We start from the raw sequence: 26,026 nt of genomic DNA, 5'->3' as shown, positions 1-26,026 counted from the left end.
AGATGAGGTGTAATTTTGGACACAGCCTCATTATAGGTAAAACTTTCTATGCCCCATTAAGACACCTAAGATGATAATGACAGATTAGAAACATCATCATCAATCTACAGAACCACAGGAAACTCTGTGACTGCATCATTGTTTCCAAATGTCTCAGGTTTCTGTCGGTCCAGGCTACAGTGCAAACTCAATTTCAATCTAAAATCTGTTTCTGTTTGTGTACGTTGACCTTTCTTCTCATTTTGTTTTTCAAATTTTTAAGAAAACAAAACACAAGTTGTGATAAACAAAAGGTTTTTGAGGCGGGCGAAAGATTTGAGAAGAATTTGATTTTCCTCACGAGATTAAAAGGGTTGGGCATAAACTGCCTCTTACTGTAAATACAAACATGCCACGCAGTACTCACAGAGAGTTGAGGGAGCGCAGACCTTGGAAGGCGTCCGCGGCCAGCTCCGATATCTGGTTGTTACTCAAATCTCTGAGAAGAAGGGAGCAAAAGAAAAAAGGAAACGAGAAAGAGAGAGACACAGAGTCAGTGAGGGAGGGATGGAACGACACGAACAGGAACAGAGGTTGCTGTGGACAGTTGACAGGCTGAACAATACACGTGTCTCTTCATCTACTCACATCCTGCGCAGCTTCTTATACGAAGAAAAGGCTCCAGCTGGGATCACCTTGATGGCGTTCTGCTCCAGTCGGCTGGAACAAACACACATACACACACACACACACACACACACACACACACACACACACACACACACACACACACACACACACACACACACACACACACACACACACACACACAGAGCATTGAGGAAAGACATTAACATTCCCCTATCACTGAGCTATCTCTGCTGTATCGCTGACTGCGGTTCATTCCCGGGGCCTCTGGCCGAGGGGAACATTTCCAGATAAGACGCTTTGATGACCGCTGCCAGAGTCTGCCACATTTCTTTGATCTTTTGCCCTTTTTAACATGTGTACAGTCACAGACTCACACGCAAACACATAAACACCGTAACTACACAAACACGTAACTATCTGGGCAGTGTTCCATTAAGTGCCAGTCAGACTCCGCGTCAGTCAGGCCCAAACAAATCAAGCCAGGAGAGAGAGAGGGAGAGAGAGAGAGAGAGAGAGAGAGAGAGAGAGAGAGAGAGAGAGAGAGAGCGAGAGAGAGAGAGAGAGAGAGAGGGGAGGAGGTGGGGGATACAAAAGGGAAAAACAGACCAAAACAAACGTTCTCTAAACATTTCACATGTTCAGTCACCGTGACAAGAAAGGCGGCGGAACATGATTTGCAAACCAAGCACTTGATTTTGAAGCATTTCCCTAAAAATGAGTTTGTTTTTCATTTGCTGTTCTCTCTCTCTCTGTTCAGCTCGACCCTTCCCTCCGTCGAGTCACGTCTTTTCAAAGCAGGTTTCAACACCAGTGTCTCCTGTAAACACTCGTGTCCAAGTCCTGTCGCAGCATCGGTCTCAAGCCAACTCTTAAATCAGTGATGACAAGACACGCGTCTCTGGTCTCAAATGAATCCACCACAGTTTGAATTCCTCCCTAAAGTCACAGCTGGTTTTAAGTCAAGTCTCAGGTCAAGGTCATGTCCTAAATCATGTTTCAGCAGGTCATGTCTTTGTTTTCTTTGTTGTATTGTTCATATTTCATCCGGTTAGTTTTAGTTTCACATTTCGATTTAGGGAGTGGACTTAAGACCTTTATATGACATATGTACATCATGTCCTCATCACCTACTTCTACCTATGCTTGACATTGATTGGTTGGTAGATGGTATGCGTTTGACATTGACATATTACCCACGATGTATATGGCGCCGCTGAGAGTCGACTTTGAATGTCGGGGCTTACGGACACTTGGATGACACCACAGGATTTTAAGAATCAGTCATCAGGTACTTCAATTGTATTGGATTTGGCTGCAACGCTGTTTAACCCTGAATCTCCAAAAGTGTTTTGTTGACTCAAACACTTCCCCCACCCTTCCTTTATCTACTGAGTAGATAAAGTGTGAATTTTCATTTTTGGGAGATCTATCTCTTTAAATCTTACATCTCATGTCTATAACTCTGACTGACACTTTGTCATTTTAAACGTGCCTGCTGTGATCCTTCCTCTCCTCTCGATGCTCCCTTTAAACAGAGATATGATCTTTCTTGTCCTTCAGATTAATCCTTTGAATCTTCCTCCCTCATCCCTTTATTATTTTCTTAAGCAGGGAAGAGCTGCATGACCAGGCTTTCTCATTTCACAGACGTGTGGTTTTATTCTAGTGCACAGAAAGGGAGAAGTGGAGAGAGACAAAAGAAGAGGAGATAGAGAAGTGCGCGGGGAAAAGAACAAGGGAAAATATCACCGCACCGAGTGTGAGAACAGGAGTTTTTGTGCAGGAGCACATGTGTATGCATGTAGAGTAGGACAGATGTTTGTGTGTGTGTGTGTGTGTGTGTCTCATTATACGAGTGTGTGTCTTACATCTCAGTAATGGTTTCAGGCAGGTTGGTGGGTATTTCTGTCAGTCCCTTCCCTCTGCAGTCCACTATGTTGTTACTGCAGGTGCACGACTCCGGGCACTGTAACACACTGCAGGACGTGGACGATGACGACTGGTGACCTACACGGAGACAAAGGGCCAATGATTTCCACGGGTAACAGGTGATGGTTGATGTGACTCCCGGAGGCAAAGGAGGAAAATCAAAGTGGGAAGCGGCAGGCAGAGCATAGCAAGTGGGCAGGTGAGAGATACTTTCCCTTAATGTGACAGCGTCCTTGCCTGTCAAAAGTGACATTTACGCTCTTGCATTAGCTGCTCTTTTATCTAAAAAATGCTAGAAAAAAACCTCTTCATATTACATCAAATGCAGGGTTGATGCAATGCCAAGAAATGGAAGATGAGTACTTGCCTTCGTCTTCATCTTGAAAAGCACGAGCGAAAGGACAGTAAGAAAAAAGCAAACGGAACAAAGCAAAGGATGTTTTTTGGCCACAGTCGGACAGCAAGCGGATGTAAGTCAAGAAGCACACAACACATCAAACAGTCCACACACATCATCACACAACGCATCATCGCCTCCCCTACCTGTGCAAACAAACTCCTTCTTCTGCACCTCTGCCACGTTGTGTCCCCTCAAGTGTGGGGGGGCCATGCATTGCGTGTACAGACCCAGACGGGGGCGTTGTCGCAGCCACTCCGACAGCCAGGCCACGTGACAGTCACACTGCAGGTTGTTGGAGTGCAGGCGACTGGGGGGAGAGAAGAGGAGGAGGAGGAGGGATGAGAGGGGATGGGGAGAAGAGGGGATCGACAAGTGGTTAGACCGGGTGTTGAGGGATGGAGGGATGATATATTTTAGGAAGGGGAGTGGAGGGGGAGAGAGGTGGAAGTTCCAGGTCGATCAATTCATTGTACAACTAGAGACGGAGGAGAGGAATCCCCCTGCTCCGGTCCGCAGTGTGAACCAAATACTGTGAGGTGACACTTACAAGGTCCTGAGCTTTGGCATGTGGTTGAAACTGGCCACAGACAGTCGGCTGATGTTGTTGTTGTTGAGGGTGCTGAGGAGAGAGAAGATCAGAAAACAACAGCCCGCTTAGATTCAGTGAGGCCTTTCTGGAGATTTGTTGCACACAGAAAATATAGAAGGGACTCAAACCTGGTTTATATTTCTACGAAGAATCGAAGCAGAGGCTAATAAATGTTGAACAATAGTTACTTTTACTGGAATGACTGCAATGCAGAAAAGAGAGAAGGCGCCGGTGGAGGTGATAAAATGACGACTGAACTGATTGAGGCAGGAGAAAAGTGAGTCCTATTTGTCTGGACAAACGCAGACATGGAAGAGAAGATGCAGTCTGCTTTTCCTAGTTTTTGCTCCTGACATCTAACCAATTAGAATGCATGTTATCTGAAGCAGTAACAGTAGAAGAAAAACAACATCCTACTCTATCCAGGCAGACAAAGTTTATTCCTCGACTTATTATATATATATTTGTCTTCGGCCATTGCTCAAAGTTATTGTTGTCTTCGATATGATGGCGCCTACTTAAACAAATAGGACTTTCGTCAAATCAAGTACTCAAGTAGAACCTTTGATCGTGGTGCCAGCTTCTAGAGCCGTTCTTCAAACATTCCAGCAGACATCCTGAAATATGTCCTGAAGAGGTTGTGGTACAGTTTAAGCTACACTAGTGAAATTCACCAAGTTCTCCTCTCTTCATTGGTTTTACCCCATTAATAAAACACTCAGGTCATCATCGAGTTGCAATATTTAAATTTTATCCTATAATTTATTTGCTAAATTGGGCAATGTTGAAATTCGTTTCAGAAATGATTCACTATTTCGTGTCATTTATTCAGATCCCCTTTAATGTGAAAAGGCCCTAACTCAAAATATTGCTTTAATAACTACACAACGTGTTTTGCTTTTGCCCGTCCCCATTGTTTCTGGTTACCTACCGAGAACAAGCATTTCTGATGAACAGTGTAAACAATAAATGTTAATAACTGTAGGTGTCAGTGAAGATGATCTGACTTGTACCTCAGCTCAGCATTTACTGTATAATATTGTGTTGTTTCTGGTTAATTAACAGTGAACGAAACTCTGCATTTAATATACTGACCTGGAATTAAAGCTACCTGCACTTACATCACAATATGGCGAAAATCTGTCATTAAGACCGTCGTCATTACCGACATTAGGACAGAATAGACGTCTGTTCAGTGTCACTAATGACATGGTGAGCTTTTTAATAAACTATATATAATGGTCACGGAGCCATGCATCAAGTGAAATATCTGAGTTTATATAGGAAAGCGTCCAGTTTCCAAGTGCTGCACAGGCAATGCAGTCTTTTAAAGGTCAACGAGGATATTAGCTGCTCAATATCCCACTGCTGTTGGCTGTTCCTCAACCATCCCTCCTCTGCCGTTACAGCGGGACAACTGAATAAACAGGTACTCACAGCACTTCCAGGTCACGCAGCGCTCGGAAGGATCCATCCTCAATGCAGCTGATGTGGTTGTAGTCCAACTGGCTGCAGACAAACACGCACACACACACAAAAGAAAGGAAAAAGGAGGTAGAGATGTAAAGGTGTCTTATAGCACAGCCAGCCACAGATGAATATGCATCAACTCCGCCGAACAAAGTCAACAACCGCTCTCTACCTCACTCGCTCACTTTCTCTCCTGCTTTACTCCTGTTTCCTGAGCTCTTTGTTCTTCTTGCAGATGTGATTCTCCGTGTACTTATCTCTGGATCCATTCCCTCCTCCTGCTCTCCTCAATCTGACGTCTCATTTGTATGCGCTGCTCTTTACCTCTTTCACCCTTCTCCCCCACCCCCCTTTCTCAGAATCGCTTTGCTGAAACAATTTAATTAAGACATAAGGACAGTAAATCATGTGCTGTCACCCGCATGCTAATGTGTGCTCAGGGACACACACACACACACACACACGCACACACACACACACACACACACACACACACACACACACACACACACACACACACACACACACACACACACACACACACACACACACACACACACACACACACACACACACACCACCTTGTCTTAAACTATTCTTCAGGGACTCTTCATTGGCAAAATGTATTATCTAGCCCCTGACCATAACCCCAAAAATGTAATGCCTCATCCTAAACCTAAACTTTATTCTAACCCTAAATTCAAACCATTTACACCCATATAAAGGGCCGCATTAATATAGTAAAACCCCCACTCTTTACCCTCAAAACACCAGCACACACACACAACACTCAAGCAAACACACTCTGTCCTGTCCTTTTAAAATAATTGCAAGGCATTTCAAAATAAATTATCTGATGTGGAAAAAACCCCAGGATGCAGCAAAATAGTTGTAAATATCAATATTTATAGAATTACTGCTGGGCAATTACCTGCGAAATGACCAACAATTATCTTTAATCTTCAGAACCATGACTGAGGCAAAGCAAAGAGAAAAACAACACAAATGCTACTGACGTCCATTGCATACCCCCCCCCCCCCCCCCACACACACACACACAGGGCTGCTAATGAGCAGCAGTGCCAGTCAATACAGCAAACAGGAGGCACATGACATTTAACACAATGAAATATTGATGAACAACCACACAGGGGTTCTCTGCATTTGCAAACATGGCGAGACACGTATTTGCACGCACGCACACACACATACACACAAACAAACACACACATGCACGATGCCACTTACAGGTTCTTGATCTCCACGGCTCCCCTGAAGGCTTTCCTTGGGACCCCCTGGATCTGGTTCTCGCTGAGATCACTGGACAGATAGAGAGATGTAGAGAAGAACGAGAGAAAAAAAAAAAGGTGGCAGAGAGTTAAGCCAAGCTGTCACCGAGCCACTTGCGTTGCAGCACAAGTACTTGATGTAATCTTCAAAATGCACCGGGGGAACTTCAGAGCCAGACGGATCATCTGCAAAATTGAGTTCTTTGCACACAGAGCACTCCTTCGCCAAATATAATCAGTTGTCTCTATTCATCTCTCAGTGACACACACACAAAAAACACTTCCTCTGACAAGGGTCCACGTAGCTGGAGCCAGACGCTATTCAATTGTCTGCTCTGAGCATCCATCCAAGTCAGTAAGAAGAGGGTTTGAATTATTAAAGAACCTGTAGGGGGCACTAGTGACCTCCGCTTCCAGCATTCCGTTCCTCCTCTCATTACTCCCACTCATCTCTCCATCACCCCGCCACTACCTTCCTCTGCTTTTAAGGAGTGAGTGATGGATGAGTGTGTGTGTGTGTGTTTGTGTTTGTGTGTGTGTGTGTGTGTGTGTGTGTGTGTGTGTGTGTGTGTGTGTGTGTGTGTGTGTGTGTGTGTGTGATTATGATCACTGGGGTTTACAGTGATTAAGCGTTCAGCCACTTTAACTAAGCTGCAGCTTGGGATACAGTAAAAAAAGCTAAACAAAAACAAACCCATAAATTTACTGCAGTGACTGACACACACATACACACGTGTGTGCTAATAAATGTTCTCGCACACGCACACTCACATTAGTACATAAATATAGTCACATGCACGGCCAGGTGTCTCACATAGATCAAATCTGCTGCCAAGTGAAACACATGCTGTCGCTGGTTGGTATAGCAACTTGATTTAGTGAAGGACACACACGCACGCACACACACACACACACAATAATGGATTCAGCTGTCCGCAGGATGTAGATGTATTACGGGATGTAAAATGCAGGTACTGAATAAATCAGACTTTATCGTTTCATCATCTCAACTTCAGAGAAACATCTTAACTGGAAAAAGGAAAGGTACTGCTTGATAGTGTGTGTGTGTGTGTGTTTGTGTGTGTGTGAGTGTGTGTTTTTTCTACCGCCGACACAGACCAAGGTTCCAGACAGACTATTTGACCTTTCACCACCGACCTTCCAGCTCTCGACCCCGACTGTGTCGCAGTGACCTCCACGAGGCAAAATCGGCTAACGGCTAATGCCCGGCCACATTCCTCTCATTCCTGTGTCAGTGATCATATAATCAGAGTCGTAGGAATCGTCTATCACCTGCGCTTCCACCTGCTGCATCTAAACCGGTGATCATTTGTTTCCGAATCTAAAGGAAAACTACAGAGTGAAGTGTTCAGAAGACTAAGGAAGATAGGTGAGGATAATTAACTGGGACATGTCCAATTGAAATCCAAACGTAGTCTTTTAGCATCCACGTCTGGAGCGAATAATTGATAGTCGATCAATAGAAGCAACAATTATGATAATCGCTTTAACATGTTTTCTATTTCCGTCCTTTCAAACGTGAGTATTTTCCAAGTTCCTTTTTCCCCAATTACAGAAAAAGTAACAGGTTTAGATTATGGACTATTGATGGGCGTTGAAAGAAGATCTCAAATGTTCCCCTTAATCTGGTTTATGCTCATAATTCCATGGAGTAAATACAAAATGTTAATATCTAATAAATAGCTCATGCATAGCATTTTAAGATGTGAACTTGTACATGCCTGTAAGTGCACATCAGGTATTATTCTGTGATGCTGGGATCAGGAAACGTGATCCTGGACTAAGACTTTACAAACAGAGGCAGATGAAAAAGAGGCTGTTTTACAGGCACACATACACAACACAAACAGGCGTGTGCTTCTTTTTATGTGAGCACACACACACACACACACACACACACACACACACACACACTAACACACACGGCGGCTGGTCTGAATCATGTCAGAGTGTATCCTGATACTGTTTTTACAGGACCAGGGGGTTTGGAAAGCAGCTGTGCTCTTTTAACCACTGGAACTCTAAAACCAAACAAATATTCTGAAAGTGCTCCTTAACCCTACACAAACACACACATACATACTCACACTATGTCTGCCTATCGGATGTAGAAATCACCACAAACTGTGTTAATGTGTCATACTTGAAGAGTTGATAGTTTGACAGTTTGTGTGTCTACGTTTAGGCTGCACACACACCTCAGTGTAAACGACAGAGCACAGTAAATAATCTCAGCCAGAGTGTGTTTACTCACACACTTAACATGTTCACCTGGGAACATACAGCACACGACTCTGCTGCAAGTATAGTCCCTCAGTTTGACAGGAGAGGAGAGAGGTTGAGTAGTGTGTTTTTGTGTGTCTGTGTGTGTGACGCACATTTATCTTCTGGAGCAGTGAGATGATTGGAAATGGATTTTTTCACGTAGCTCTGTCCCTGTGATCTACGACAAGAGCGGGACATGAACGCAGACCTAATACGTGCATATTGCTCACACATGTGATCGGCAGTTTGAGTTAGTGTAGGGCTCTTAGTGAAGTGGAAGGAGGCAACTCTAAACCCTATTCATCCCTCAGACCACCAGAGAGAGGGAGAATAAGAGAGAGAGGGAGAGGGAGAGAGGGAGATTGGATGAATACTAAGTTTAAATCGAACCAGGGAACTGACTTTCAGAGATTTAAGAGTGGATTTTCTTACTGAGTTTGGCGCCAAGGCACCTGATTCAATTTGATCTTTAGTTGAATCATTTGGTAGGCATCTCACCCACACACCCACAGTTTGGTTTCCTGCTTCTGTGGCTTTCTCTCCCTCGATCTCTCCCTTTTCATCCTCCTCTCTGTGTCTTTGCTTTTCCTCCTTCCCTCAATTGGTCTTGTTTTCGGACTTCCCCAAGATTTAACCCCTCACCTCTGCCCCTGTGCCTAAACCCGCTGAACTGGAAGGTTAGCTTCATTAAAAGAGGCTCCTGCTGAGCCCTGTGTGTATGAGTGTGTGTGCGTGTGTGTGTGTGTGTGTGTGAGAGTTTGGGCGTGTGTGTGTGTGTGTGTGTGTGTGTGTGTGTGTGTGTGTGTGTGTGTGTGTGTGTGTGTGTGTGTGTGTGTGTGTGTGTGTGTGTGCGTGTGTGTGTGTGCATTGTCATCTATCATCAGTCATCAATCAAACTGCAGACACGAACACACACACACACACACACACACACACACACACAAAGATGCAGCAATGTCTTCAGTGTCTTGCTCAAGGACACTTTAACATTTCTGCCCTCTGCATTGAGGCTATATATTTCCACAAAATGTTCACAGGTACAGTGACTGAAAATCGTGTGTCCTTTTTCCTCATGCTGCTCTGTCAAATCGCTCTCCATTTGTCAGCTATCTCTCTCTATCTACTCTAACCTGTTGTGTATCAGGCTCGAACGCAGAGCTATTTTCGATTTTTCTCCAGAGAAAGAATATAAAAAATACAGGCCTCCAGTTTTTGGAGCAGTTGGGTAAAATTAGCTTTTTGAAAACATTGACTTATGCCATGGCTGGGACTGTGTAGCTGTATTGTTGAGAAACTGCAACCCACTCTGTGGTCAGACGTCTTCGATGTCGGTAAAGTTGTCAGTACTGATGACTTTGCGATCTTCATGGTGATTTGGTCGACATGGGAACGCACCAAATACTCGACAGTCTTAGATTTGTTAAACATGAGCCATACGAGCCACAAGCTAATTCCTATTTAATGCTTATTCAGTTGTTTTGCAACTCAAAAAGTCGATGCTAACATAATTGTGAGTTTGACTGGAATAAAACACAGTGATGTGATCACGTTGAGCAGATTGTGTTGCACAGAGAGGAGGCAGGATTACAGATTTATCTGTTTTAATATTGTTGAGAGTCAGAGTCCCAGCAGATGTTTTTTCCTTTTTCTTCTCTAACTTTTTTTAATTTGACTGTTTTTCTCACCTCTGGTGGCCCAGGATCCGTGTGTGTCTGTGTGTGTGTGTGTGTGTGCGTGTGTGTTTGTGAGACAGAGTCAGGTCTCCAGTGTTAAGAGCTTAGTGCTGCATTTCTAAAGGGTCTTTTCAGAGTGAGAGGGGCTTTTGACGCCCTGCGTGTCTAAGAAGACCTGGGCATGAAAGAGCAGCACTTAATTCTCATACATTCCCCCTCCCTCCTCCCCACTCTCTCTCTCACTCTCTCTCATACTACACACACACACACACACACACACACACACACACACACACACACACACACACACACACACACACACACACACACACACACACACACACTCCCTCTCTGTCACCTACTGTTATACAGTTTCTGAACCTCTTTTGTACCAGAACCACCGCCACAAGATCCTTCCCAGGTCCAGCACACTGGCGGGTCCTCGGACCCATGTGTGACCGCTTGTGTTTGTGTGTGGCACGCTATGAGTCGGAGTTGGCAGAGCAGTAAACTAATCATCTTGTTCAAATCTCTTTCGGAGATCTTAATCCGATTAGCTATAAGAATGTGTGAATAGGCAACCAAAGAGCTGGAAAGTAAAAAAACAACAGAGAGTGAGGAAGAGATGGAGAACATGTGAATGAAGGAGATAAGATGGATACGAGCTTTGTCTCTTGGTGGAGGTGTGGTTAGGATGGGACAGCTAGAGAGAAAGTCCGAGATGAAACTGGGATTGTGTGCCGTGAAGTGGACCCCCAAAGATCCCACTTGTGTGAGCAATTAGGAGGAGAAAGCCTCCCAAAGAAAAGAGAGGAGGTGAGGGGGAGAGAGGAAACGGAGGAGAGGAGGCTCACTGGAGACAATGCTGAGGATTACTGGGCACACTGGGCCGGGGCTGCAGGCACCTGGGAATTTGGAGGAACGTGTGTGATGTCGTTTTATTGAAGTCGGTGCATCCTGGAAATCTTGTGTGGCAGAATATTAAAGTGTGCAAAACATGACATGAAAAAAAAAGTCCTGTCACTGGGTTCTTGTTCCACAGAATCACTCGCACCCTCCCACACACAGACACCCTCCTCTTTCATCCGCCTCCTTCAGTCTCTTCTGAACTAATATTGACTTTTCTCGTGAATGACAAATCTCTAGTCGCCCTCCCTCTCTCCATCTCTTCTCATCTCATTGTCCGTTTCCCTTATTCACCATCACGCCTCACACACATACTTTTAATGCCAGGTAAGAGGGTTGCTATGGTTACTCCACCAGGGTGGACACCTAAGGGACACATTGACTTGACAGAGTGGATGTCCCCTGTGTGTGTGCGTGACTGGCAACTCGTTGCCATGAAAGGTGTGTGTGTGTGTGTGTGTTTGTGTGTGTGTGAACTCCATGATACGGCGTGCTCAGTTTACAAAATCTCTTGTGGTAACAGCTGTGTTATTATTCTTGCTGCTTTGCTCAGGAGTTTTCATATTTTTCCTCCTTTAAACTCTGAAAGCAGACAGGAAAGCCGGGACGATTGCTTGCTAGAAATGATACATTCTGCCTTCAGGTTTCTTACATAAATAGCTCCTGCGCTTTAAGATAACAATCATTTTGTATAGTGGGCTCTTAACAAAGTCTGCTGTAAGACGCCACTCATGACAACTTGTAACACAAACGTCTTGTTGCTGAGGAAACAAAGTTGTCAGCAGACGTGTCTGATCACATCTGGGTTGAAAAATGAACAGATAGAATAATAAAGCTGAACAAATAAAGGTGGTGTATGCTGCAGTGTGTGTGTGTGTGTGTGTGTGTGTGTGTGTGTGTGTGTGTGTGTGTGTGTGTGTGTAAAAACAGACTGATTAAGTTGCGTTCCAGCTCAGGAACAGATTAGTCAGCGTTCTGAGACCATGACATCATCAGAAATGTTTACACGTGTAATTATAGACAAGTGAGGAATACATCTGTTGCACACACACATGCACACACACACACACGGAGGAGGAGGAAGCGTACAGTAATACAATAATTGCATATGAGGAGAGCTGAGAGGCACTTAGTAATGGGGACATGGTTTCTGTCTAAACATTTGAAAATGATATCAAATTCAAAGTTGCCTCAACAGAAGGACCTGTCGCACTGAACTGTGCACCGGGGCTCATGATACAAACACTATTCTTTCTGAAATTATACTATATATATGCTTGAGCAAAGGAAATGAAGCAAAGCCAGTTGTGACGTCTGGTGTAACTGTATATATAGCTGTAGCACATATATGCATGAGCAAAAGTAAAAATTACTGTTAAGTACTTGACAACTGGCATCGCTTAAATGGACAATCGCCCAAACGTTTTTTCTTTTATAAATGCTTCTGTTGTTTTTAACAATTGTTCAGATTTCTTAAACTACCACAATTATGTATTTCCTATTTCTTGAATAAATATTTCATACTGATGCCTTGCTAACCCAGCGGCAACAAAGATTAACTATGAAATGGAATTTTTGAGGTTGATATCAATACAGATATTTGAGAGTAACACATAATACACATAATATAAGAAATATAATTTGTTAAACATCAACTATGCAAAGGTTTTTCTAAGGATTCTTTAACAGTATTTTGCAGTTAACTTGTCCTGTCAGCTGACATATTGAATATCTGCAACAATCTGTTATCAAAATCAAGGTGAGATGTGTGTGTCGGCCATCAACATGTAGAAAGAACTCTTTACAGAAAAAAATTATACTCAACTTTCCTGATTTGCGCCAGTGAAGAAAATAACAGGAACTGAATGTAGCCAAAGATTTTTAATGTCACATCTCATATCTCCACCTCTCCTCCGTCAAATCCTTCTAGTCCATCCCTCCTCCTTCTTGACATTTCTCTACATCACCCCTTGATTTTTTGCCCATTCCTCTTTTATCCCTCTTACCTTCTCCTCGGTTTCTCTCTCCCTCTCTCCCTCTCCACCCTCCACCACCCTCCTTTGCCTTGCTCCCTGTGTAATGAGTCTAATCCATCAGCCAGACAGTATTAATCGTATTCCGATAGCAGTGTGTTCACTCGCTGCTCGCTGCTGTCTCTGTCTCTACGAGTCAATAACCCCAGCTCTAACACCTACACACTGCCTATGACAGATAGGCTGTGTGTGTGTTTCTGTGTGTGTATGTGTGTGTAGCTGTGTGTGCTTGTCTCTGTGTGTTTGCGAATTTTAAAACCAACTCAGCACTATGACCAAATTTATTGCAGCCTTTGCCTGGAAGACTGTCCAAAACACACACACGATGTGGACACACAGATACACACACACACAAACACACACACCAAAGCTAAAATGATGTGTTGCCAAACCACTTACAAAACCTCTGGTCAGTGACATCATATCCTTTTCCTGTTTGCCTCTTACATTGCCAAACAATAATAATAGAATAGATAAATAGAAAGTGACAGCATATGGACGACTGTCTGAGCCTGTTTGTCTGGGTTTGGCCTGTGTGTGTGCGTGTGTGTGTGTGTGTGTGTGTGTGTGTGTGTGTGTGTGTGTGTGTGTGTGTGTGTTTGTGTATGTGTGTGTGTGTGTGTGTGTGTGTCTGTGTGTACCAGTCTGCATACCCGTTGCCAGGTCAGAAAGTTTTTCAACCACATCTTTGACCCGATCTGCCACAAACTCCATGACCCAATGAGCTGAGGCGGCCTCCTCCCATCATGTCTGTCTCCTTTCCATTTAGAAACCCCAGTGTTTTACCCCCCCCCCTACCCCCCCCACCAACCCTCTGCCTCCGACCCTTCTCTCACTTGCGGATAATGTATCAATCTGGCGCCCAACGATCCTTTGTCATTTTCAGACTTTTCCATCTATTTCTCTCCCCCACAATTTCGCTCCATCCATCAATTGCCACACTATTGTCCTGATCGCTCGATCATTGCATCACACTTTTCACACATCAGTCATTCATTCTTTTTTTATCTGTCATCCAGCTCTGTTAGACAAAAGCACTGGATTAGGAGTAAAACATGCACTTTTGGTCAGAGAGCAGAGAGAGACAGTGAGAGTGAGCACGTAAAGCCTCATCCTGTATCTGCAGTCGGCCACTTTAGTCTGCTTCATGCTGTTAAATCGTGTTCATTAAAAGCTAACAGCCCATCTGCTGTTTTGTGCGGCCTAATGTGGTAAACGAACAACCAGAGACGACATCAAAATAAACAACTAAACAGCTCATAAACATTTTAACAACTATGAAATACGGGGGTCAGTGTTTATTCCCCCTGCAAGAACATTTGCAATGATTGACAGCTGAGCATCGGAAGAGACGGGTCGTGGTTTGGGAAAGAGCGTGTTCGTAGATCAGGATGAGGGGTTATGTAGCGTATCACTGGAAAGACGTATAAACAGTGCGTCTGTGTGTGTGTGTATGTGTGTGTGTGTGTTTGTGTGTGTGTGTGGCTGTGGTAGCAGAGGACTGCAGTAGCGATGACTTACTCACCCTAGTGTCATTATTCACAGTTTACAAACCATGACAGGCAGAGATAATCACCTACACTCTCTCTCTCTCTCTCTCTCTCCTCTCTCTCTCTCTCTCTCTCTCTCTCTCTCTCTCTCTCTCCTCTCTCTCTCTCTTACACAAACACACACACACACACACGCAAACACACACACACACACACACACACACACACACACACACACACACACACACACACACACAAACATCTCATAATTCAGCACTGTGTGCGGTTTTGTCTTTCCTTCCCAGTGTTTACCCAGCAACTTGGAGTGACATGCTGGCTCCTCTTGTGTGCACGTACACAAGCACACAAACACACACACACACACTCACACACACACACACACACGCACCAAGGTAGATCATCAGGTTCAGCTGTAGTTTTGGGTTTAGTGCTAATAAGAAAATGCGAGGATGCAAATACACTGAAGACGAGGTCCCTCAGCGGAGTTTAAGGCCTAGAAATCAAAGAATGAAGAAACTTCAAGAAACTCTGCAACTTAACAGTCACCATATTCTGAATGTGTTTAAACTGAATGAAGTTGTGCACATACATGCACTTGGGGCACCTCCATATATACAGAGGCATGAGTTCTATTGCAGCGGCCGCAGATTCTCTTCCGATAAAATGTGTGTGTGTGGCTGAATTGTACTGTGTCTTTATTTACACTTATCTAAAACCACGATCTTTCACCAGCCTTCCCCGCAGTGCTTTTGTTACCTAACCATAACCACAGAAGTGACTCTGGACTCAAACCCCAGCCCCAGTGTGACAGTTGTGTTCTTTGTGTGCCCTCCATCCACACGAACCCCCTCCTGGTGCCTCCCGCCATTTATAAATGTGGAGCTTTATTCATTCAAAAATCAGTGTTGCAGTTCAGACACATAAACATGTCGTTTTCAGGGTTGATCAAGTGGAGATTTATGGGCATTTCAGGTGTTTGTTTCTTTATGGTCTAATTTTAGACTGCACATTATAACAGGTGGGTGAACATGTATGTATTTATAGAAGGAATGAGCAACAGTGAGGTTGTCATTACTGTTTCAATAAGAGCTGAGGTCGATCAGGTTTCTCCCATCAGGCACCATTAGAGCAAGTGTCAGTATGCTGCAGTGTGTGTGTGTGTGTGTGTGTGTGTGTTAGAGGCAGGAATTGTTTCCTCCCCTGAGGCCTCTCACTTGAACTCAGTGTGAGAATGAACATCTTGTCAATCGCCTACTCAGCGCTGTTTAGGGAAATGAGGGCTTCATCACTCAGGGCGGGCGATGAGCCTGTGACAGTTTACAGTATCTGACCCGACACCTGCAAAATGCTTTTAGCCCAGAGAGAGAGAGAGAGAGAGAGAGGGAGGACGGGGCGGGAGGAGGAGGAGAGGGAGCCGGAGGGGAGGACAAAAAGGAAGGAAGAACAACATTTGTGGCCGTCAGAAAGAAATCCAAGTACTATACGGATTAAAAAAAGAGGACAAATTGGCAGTAAGGCATGGTTTCTGGTTTTCTTTTATCACCACTCCACCTCCTCCTCTTTGTCTTGCTCCAAATCTATTCAAGATGTCTTCAGTCCACCCACCACCTCAATTCAACCCCCCCATCCCTGTGTTTGCCAGCTCCTGGCAATCGCAGGCTCGCTGAGATATTCCTCTTCAAATAGTTTCTCTCCGTCAATGTTGTCTTTCTTTCTTTCACCACCACAGGCTCGGGTCACACACACTTGTCACTCGGGACCAGCTGTCCTGCACCATCTGTCCACTGTCCGCTCTGCACACACACACACACACACGCACGCACAAACACACACACACACGGACACACACACAGGCACGCACAAACACTGGAGCTAAAATTTGGCAGTTACTGGCAAAGACACCATGTCCGAGAACAATTTCAGTTTATTGGGCTGTGTCAAAATAAATACAATATCTGACAATGATAGGAGAAATACAATGAGTGAGGGGGTTCGGGGACGAGAGGGATTGTACAAAAAACAGGAGAGCAAACACTTCCACACAAAAGCTGCCATCCATTTCCACACGGCCAACGGTGAATATGAGAAGTCATGCATAATATGCACTACTTTTGTGGTTCCTTGATTGGTTGTTGGGGCTTTTTTTTATGTCTGTGCTGCTTTTTCACTATATTTTGCTATAGTGAGCAAAATGACGTGTGTGTGTGCATGTGTGTGTGAGTGTGTGTACGTCTGTGTGTATGTCCTGCATTCCTATGAGCAGTGTGTTGGAAAGAGCGCCCATGAAAGCAAACAATGTTGGCCATTAAGTCTCCTGGACACCAGCCAGACAACGCACACACACGCAAATACACATATACCCCTATGTGCTTACATAAATTAAATATTCTGTGATTATATATTAATTAAAAAACAATATAATGAATGTCTATGTTTTACACCATTAATGTTGATCACTTTTGTTGTGTGTCATCCTTCATTTCTTATCAGTTCTGAAGTGGGCCACTTTTAAAACTCCATTGAAATTCACTTATTCAAAATTCTTATTTGGATTTGCACCAAATTGCTCACACTGGTAAAAATCAGTCCCTTTCAATGCCAGATTGTTTTCATCATGAGCCATTTATTATTTCCTCAGAAATCAATGCAAATGTTGAAAAACACCCTGTCAAATGTCAAACAGAGTGAAAAACAATCTGCATCCTGATCTGAATCCGCACCAAAATTGAATAGTTGTTTCCCTCATCAATGCCACATCCTTCCACCATCATCTTGATTATAAACACACAAATGTCAAGGAGAACAAACCTACTTGGCAAAGGTAAAAAATAATACAAAACCTAATATAATTTATGGGTTATTGGTTACCTTGTCAAATTCCGATTACACATTCTCATTTTATAAGAATCATTATTTCTTATTAAATTACCAGTAAATAAAGTTATTAAATTTCCTCCATCTCGACCAGCTACAACAGTAAATTAGTGTTTATGATTATGCATTACTATTAATAATCTAATCACATACATGATATAATACCCACAGTATCCGTTGTACTACATACGTAGAATAAGTAGAAAGAGTTGCCTACTTTACTTAATGACACATGAAGTAATAATAAACTAATGTGCTTTAGCTTGACGGATTTTTCCGGTTGCTGTACTTTTTCTTTTATGAAAACACAGACATGGATGAAACTTTCTCTGATGTACAGTTTCCCCCCCGGTGACACCAGCCCGTGCTCATGGTGTGTGATCACATCCCGACCAGCCGGAGCTAATTCAGTCCAGCACGTCGCATTTCTGCTGGACAAGTTCAGACATTTCAGACTGCAGCTGAGTTCAGACTTAAGTGATGCCACTGTTCCATTTACTAACCACCGCACAACACGAGCTGTTTGGTTTGAAATACAACCCACCATGCTAAAATGTCCATGATGAGGTTTGTGTCCCAAATATAGAGGAAATATGTACAGGTCAGCGCTCGATGAGTGACTTCAGAAGGGCTACATACCAGCAGAGGGGACATAGGGGACATAGGGGGCGCTGGGTGAGCAACAACACCAACAAGTCAGACGGCTTCTTGAAGGCCACCGCTGTTCGCTGAATTAGATTAGGAGGGTGTGTGTGTGTGTCTGTGTGTGTGTGTGTGTCTGTGTATGTGTGTGTGTTTGAGGGTGCACCAGGAGTGTCATATTGGTTGGTAATGCATTGAACAGCTGTGGCACACATATCCAACCCCCCACCCACCCACACACACCAACACACACACACTGATCAACATTTCCAGACGTCCAAACTCCTGCCCCGACCTCTGACAGGCGGAGAGACAAGGTGACTGTTTTTAAATGCATATGCATGTGTGCGCATTTGTGAATGTGTGTGTGTGTGTGTGTGTGTGTGTGTGCCAGCATTCAGTGAGTGTGGTTGTGTATGTGTGTAAGCATTCGGTGAGTGTGCATGTGTGCGTGTGTGTGTAATGGAAGAAGTAGACTGATGTAATGAGGCTGTAATAAGGCTGAAGCTTAATCTTGGTGAAGACAGACATAGACCTCTCACCCCAGCCTACAAACACACACCCTAACCCCCCCTCCCATAGACACACACACAGACACACACACACACACACACACGCACACACACACACACACACACACAATGGCACTGACTCAGATTTTATGCTACTTTCTTTCCTCCCATCTTGCCTCATGTTCTCCTTTGACTTCATCTTATCTTCCTCTCCCCTTTTTCTTCCTCACCAAGCACCCATTTCCAGCTGCTCTTCCTTCTCTTTTTCTTCCCACCGTCCATCTTTCCATTCATCCATCCATCCATCCACCCCCTTTCTTCACTCACTCGACTTTTTTGAACATTTTGGTTGCTTATTCAAGCTTTCCTTCTTACACCCCCTCTCTCCCTCTTTTCCTCATTTCCTTCATGTCTTTCCACTTTAAAGTTTTGTCCTTACTGTCACTCTTTCCTCTTCACCACACAACTATGATCCATCACCCCCTCCCTCACCATGCACCTCACCTGCCTCTATTTCTCCTTCATCGACACCATCTATTTTCTTCTTGCCACTTTCCTCCTCTTTTGTTCTTATCATCTTTTCTTTCCTCCCTTTTCCTTCCTGTTCACTTCCCTCCCGCCCTCTTTCTGCCCTTCTCTCTGTTTCTCAGTAAATACCAAAGAGGGCGCGGATGCTTCCTTAAAGTCCTCCACATTACGCAGGGCATACAATACCACCAACACACACACACACACACCCACACAGACACACACACACCCACACACACACACACACACACACACACACACACACACACACACACACACACACGCACACACACACACACACACACACACACACACACACACACACACACACACACACGCTACTGTGGTGGTTTCTTCCAAAGAGTCTCAGTCTATTTCACGGTCCAGACACACATTTCCCACCACAATTTATTGAACTGAGGTGGCCAAGGCCGGACACATGGACTCTCTCTCTTTCTCTCTCTCTAACACACACGTTATTTCCTATCAGCTCCAGGATTTTGAGGTAGAGGCTATTTTCTGCCTTAGGTATCACAGAATGAAAGGATTCCCTCCAAGTACAAAAACTACTTCTTGCCCTTCCAAGATAAACAACCTTCATAGATAGTTACATATAACTTAATTGATAGAGGGGTACACAGAGTGAACATACCTCCACCCATCTTACGTTCTATCTTTAAACTCCTGGATCCGCCTGCTTATTGAGATCCCCTCCAAAATGTTATGGGCTCTTCCTTGGGCCATGTCTCACCCCTTACACAAAACTTTAGGGAAATCGGTTCTGTGGTTTTAATCCTACTAAATAAGAAAAAGAGTTACAAAACATAACGACCTTGTGGAGGTAATCACTCAGTTTAATGTGATCATCTGCAGCCTTTTTAGAATAATGTTCTCTTGTACCTTATGCATACAAATGAATATAAAACAGCATTGGCTGAACATTTAACACATGTGGTTGAAGGTGCCTTTAACTGGTGCTATGTTTACCAAGCTCACAGGAGATATTGCAACATCCCCTGTGGTGGTGATGTGAAAAAGTTTAACAGATGACGGCACCCACTGCCTGTATCATCTGTTCTTTTCATGTTCCTGCAGCATGATGCTGAAAATGGTTAAAACCACAAAATCACTTAGTCCTCATCATCTTTTTGACAAGGGATCCAAACAATGATCGCTTGTGTTGTCAGTTGCTAAGAAACCGTTTAACCACTTAAACACCAGTCACCCTGTGTGTTTGATTTTCAACATCGACAACCAACCTCCTCAGCTTTGTTTGAAAGTAACGTGCATTTTCCCATAAAAACACTTTCTCTGTTTCTCTGGAAGTGAAGCCGTTATGTTTCCAGCTGTAGCAACAGTGGTTTGCCGGGAATAAACAGAAGAACCACTATGACAAACAACAGTCGGGATAGTGTGACCTGCAGGGTTGTCAGGTTCACATCTTGGTAAAATTGGGCCATGTGCACGGGCTACATTTCGCGGAATATTATTTACAGAATGATTCAGACCAATGCATCTGGACCAGTGCTGAAAACCACAAAGACGAAAACTATGCCCTTGATGTCGCGCTCTACTGACCAACAGAGCTTCAAATGCACAGACTGGGAATGCAACGCAAGGACGCCTCTGTATTGACAGGTGATCTGCAGGGAGTTAAGCGCCAAAACCAGCACAGAAGGGGCCGCTGGTGCAAAAACCCCCTTGAACACAGCGCAGACCACTTTCGAGGAAAATGGTGCAACTTTAACCACATTGGCTTCATTCATTGAGCCAGTTGCAGTGCGTCTGGTCGTCGCGGCCGGCGTTGTGACATTGTCTCTTTTTTACCATCGGGTCTTGGGAGGGTTAAGGCCGTAGTGAGGAGCTGGAGCGGGCTGCCTGACTAGAAAGAGAAACACTCTAGATACTGACAGGCGGTACTTGAGACAGGCCTGGGAGTGCAGAGGTCCTACTGAGCTATTGTCACGCACCACACAGGTTAACAAGACACTGCACCGGCCTCTAACCCCTGTCTTTCACTCACCTCCTTTGTTGGCCTCTTTCTCTCTCTCTCTCTCTCTCTCACACGCACACTCACATACATGCTGCCCCATAACCTTTTATCTGTTTTCATTTTTCTCTCTTTCTTCTTGTTGCTGCCTCCAATTTCTTTGCACAGACAAAGGAGAGTAGCCGGAGCTGTGAATAAGAAAACAATTGACTCGTAGAGAAATATAGGCGAATTTTTTCACCTCCAGTGATGATTTTATTCCCCCTACACGTTTTCGTTTTATTGAATTAGGCTGTTCTTTTATATTTGGCTCATCACCCATTTATATTTGGTGCCGTGGTGCCTCTCTCATCTCAGCCTTTCTCCCTATTCTCCTTTTTCTTCATAGGTCTCTCGCTCCCTCTCTCTCTCTCTCTCTCTCTCTCTCTTTCTCTCTCTAGTGTATAAAACAATTCATAACTCTAGGTTATCATTTCAAAAGGCTTTCAATTCAAGCGCTCACTGAGGAGACAGCATAAAGAGGCTGCCACAGGGCAAGCATGCACTGACACACACACACACACACACACACACACACACACACACACACACACACACACACACACTTGCAGATGCACACACACAAGTGTACACATTTAAATCAACATACAGAAGGGCCAACACGTTAAAGACTGCACATGTAAACAAACTTAGCACAACACTAACATTAACATTAAAGAGCTTTCTTTTTTACCTAAACACACACACCCTGTTCTTCTCAGGTAAATATACAGATGCTAAGTGGTATCTAAGAGACACCAGTAATTACACACAAAGACACACAGTGTTTGGGGGAAATCCCTGATTGCTGAGTTTATTATTCTGTGTTGACTCCATAGTAATAAAATGTTTTTTTTTATAGCCCTAATGTCCTTAATCTTGTTCTCCTGTCTTCAGTCACTGTTTTTCTTCTGTCTCTTCTTCCCTTCTCTTCATTTTCTTGTCTGTCTGTCGCTCGCGCCTGGCTGCCATCCTGTCATCATTCCCTGTTGCTCTTTCTCTAAAAGCTCTTAGCTGCCCTCAGGGCTCAACTTATAATATTACTGTACACCTCAAATCTCTGTCCCGCTGCCTCTCTCTCTTTCTCTAACACACACACACACATGCACACACACACTAAAGCACTGTAATACACTAATGGAAGAAAGGCGCACAAAAAGCTGCACTAAGTGAGCAAAGAGCCGACGGACACAGAAAGAAGGAGCAGCTTAAAGAGCCTTTGGGTCCCTCTTTGTGTGTCACACACAAATAGCAGTTATGGTCGGATTAATGTCTGGAGCGTTGGCGTATATGGTAACGTGTTCAAACGACCTTGAATTAATGAGCACTTTGGGAACAATTAGAAAACAATGGCTGCTCCAGAAATTATCTGAGTTTTACAAGCTGAAATGCATGTCACATTTAGCCTTTGCTCTTTATTTTGTTTTCCGATTAAATATTAATGGAGCCCGAGGAGATGCGTATCTGCTGGGCCGGCTAATATGAATCCTGATAATGAGGAAAGTGACACACTGACTGAATATTTACACTAACACACACTGATCAAAATGACTGCAGACCAGCAGCGAGTGCAGATGTACACATCTTCATTCAAAACCAGCCTCAATCAAACCAAAGAACAAACTGTTTTTCTGCACTGCAGCATACCGCATACTGTGTATGCATGAGGGGCTGTGCATCTGTGTGTGTGTGTGTGTGTGTGTGTGTTTGTGTGTGTGTGTGTGAGCTGCATAATAGTTAATTGTATCATATACCTTAACCATGGGAAATACCCACTGCACATTTTTAATTACTTACATGTGTGTGTTTGTGTGTGTTTTAATGTGTGTGTATGAGCATGCATAAGCGTGGCGGGGCGTTAGGAACTGCTCTATTGATGAAAGAATGAAGTCATTTTTCAATGTGGGGTTAAGCGCTGCATTATTGCCGCCTCATTTGGCTCCTGTGGGCCACCATAGCCCTCCCGTCTGGTTTCCATGGCACAGAGAGAGAACAGAGCGGGGAATGTCCCTGCTTACCAGACTGCAAGTTCATCCATCAGCTCTCTCTCACACACACACACATACACACACACCACACACACACACACACACACACACACACACACACACACACACACACACACACACACACACACACACACACACAAACACACACACACACACACACACACACACAGGGGCAGGCAATAAGGGCTTATCCCACTCACAGTCAACTTTCCCACAAAGTTGCAACAAATCAAGAGCAGCAGCGCTAAGTCTGCTAAAGCCAGCCAATATCACATTATACGCTAGTTGTGTCTGGGTATACACGGCTGCACAGAGTGGTGTGTGTGGCTGTAAAAATCAATTCATCTAAAAGGAGAGTGTTTCAGCTACTGCTACTGTTCACACAGTCAACAGGGGAAAGGAAATCTAGGGGTCCACAAAGCGACTGAGGGACAGGAGTTTAATTTATCTGAAATCTAAAAATGTTTCCTGCTTAGATTCCTTGCCTTGCTTATGGGCATGTGTGTGTGTGTGTGTGTGTGTGTGTGTGTGTGTGTTTTGAGAGGGCACTCTGAGATTTGTTAAGCATTGAGGGACCTAGCTGTGTACCAGCTCACAAACGCTGCAGGGATTGTCTATGGTAATAAGGTGGGACGAGCAAGCACCTCTGCCTGTGAGTGTGTGTGTGTGTGTGTGTGTGTGTGTGTGTGTGTGTGTGTGTGTGTGTGTGTGTGTGTGTGTGTGTGTGTGTGTGTGCATTGGGGGAGTGTATGTATTTTGGCTGTTTGAATGAGCGTTGAACGTGAGCCATCCATTCGAGCATGGTCAGCTCACAATAATAGCGACATACCTCTGGTGATATCATACAGATCAGACAGAACCGTTTCACTGTAAAGACAGATGAAGATGGATGAACTGTCTTCATCATTAATGTAAACTTTATCAATTTTCATGTGCCGTATGGGTTCAGTAAAAACAACCTCCAAACTGCGTCCTTCTTTCACTCCCTTTCTTCTATTCTTTCTCTTAATCCCCCATTTTCTTTTTTTGGGTGGTTTACTGTAAACATCCTCATGTATCACTGTCATATCAGCACATTAATCTCCTATACAGGGCCAGCATCCCTGCAGCGCGCCATTCACCCGCTCATGCTGAGCAGAGAGCGCATGCACATAAACTCACATGCATGTAAGAGTCCATGTACGTGCACATGGCAGCACACACACACACACATCTCCAGCTTGAGCCTGTGTGACGCTTTTATTTTTCAGAATCCATTTATCTTGTTGACACAAAAGAATATAACAGCGTTCACAAAATTCAACTCTGCCTGCACACATACAATCCAGATGTTAAACACAGCACATGACAGGAAGCTCAATCAGATTAGAGCTCAATATAAATCAAATAAAAAATTAAAATTAAATAATATATACATAAAGAATGTGGGGATGCAAATGGGAAGCCAATAAAACAAGTGTGAGGTATTGAACATATGATGATCTCTTATTAGATGCACCAATTAATTAATTTCTCATATTTTGTATGTATGGTATTGTAGTGTTTTGTATTTTTGTAGTCTAAAAATAATGTAAAATATTTTGTTTATACTTGATGACATGAAAAAAATTAAAATCGATGCATGCAGACTCTGATTGACGTCTACTCAGTCATTTGTTGGCTTGTCGGGATCAGAACATTGAGGTTCAGAAAATTGATGATCCAGCACGAAGCCAGACCCCAAAAAACATATTGGTCATTTAATAATTGATGATAACGTGCTCAAATGCTTGTTTACTTCCAAATAGGTGTCCAATGGGTAATGGCTAACAAAATTAATTATTGCTAAATGATCATACCCTAATTGAAGAAACTGTTTCGTAGGATCATGCATTTGCTGCGCAACACATAATTTATTAATATATTAATAATTTGCAAATGAATGATTGATTAATTAATTACTTAGAAACGAGTTGCTAAGAATAAAGCTGCTGTCAGTTGTCTGCTTCTAAATGACCAGTTTGTCATTGTCGACAGTGTTGCCGGTGCTTTATTACCAACACGTACTGTAGGTCAGACTATTTTAACTGAAGATCTGTTGACTGGTTACATGTCAGATTTATGGCTCGTATGCCTCGTTCGCTCTTAAAAGTGGTCTATTGGTGTACTGCTAAAACCAAATATATATAAAAATATATATATATATATTCCTTTTTTAGTATTTAATACCTGTGCTTAAGACGTGTCAAATAGTTTGCTACATTTCCAGTGTATGTCTGTGTGGTGATTTTTGTTCCACATTATTTCTGTCTGTCCCCTCATTTCTCTAAATGTCAATATTATCCGCTGCTGTAAAATATCAGAAAAGACAAAGGAAAAAAAACTGCCATCGGGGTTTTATATCCTTCTTTCTCACGGCTTTTTTTCTGCAGATACACTGCACACGCCCGCCATCGTTTTCATACAGACAACCTCGTAAAGCGGCGGAGGGGCCCTGGGAGGTGGAGGTGATCCATTTGGAACCATCTCTACTTCCCCGAGTCTATAAAAAACCTGGTGTCACATAGTGAGATCTCCTGTCTCCTCTCCCAGACTCTCTGACGAGGTGTCAACCCTTCTCAGCCTCATCTGACACAGAAGCCACATACCAAACATCCTCGTCCCTGTTTGTGTGTGTGTGTTATCACATTCCTTCCTGTGGTTTCAGTGTTTGTACATCATGTTAAGACCTGAAACT

At 43.7% G+C, this 26,026-nt stretch overlaps 1 protein-coding gene across 1 annotated transcript in view; it reads right to left on the bottom strand.

Moving 5' to 3' along the window:
• slit2 (slit homolog 2 (Drosophila)) overlaps positions 1 to 26,026 on the bottom strand; it is an 83,315-nt gene that overhangs the window by 25,306 nt on the left and 31,983 nt on the right. Inside the window, 8 exon segments of the mRNA XM_061084670.1 lie at positions 407 to 478; positions 628 to 699; positions 2,499 to 2,637; positions 2,927 to 2,938; positions 3,103 to 3,266; positions 3,507 to 3,578; positions 4,986 to 5,057; positions 6,267 to 6,338. Of these exon segments, the coding sequence (XP_060940653.1) occupies positions 407 to 478; positions 628 to 699; positions 2,499 to 2,637; positions 2,927 to 2,938; positions 3,103 to 3,266; positions 3,507 to 3,578; positions 4,986 to 5,057; positions 6,267 to 6,338 (675 nt within the window).

The sequence above is a fragment of the Limanda limanda genome, chromosome 2, assembly GCF_963576545.1.
Source record: "Limanda limanda chromosome 2, fLimLim1.1, whole genome shotgun sequence".
In the NCBI taxonomy this organism is placed as follows: Eukaryota; Metazoa; Chordata; class Actinopteri; order Pleuronectiformes; family Pleuronectidae; genus Limanda; species Limanda limanda.
Note: the sequence above shows the minus strand (reverse complement) of the source record. Positions and strands in the feature narration are given on the sequence as shown.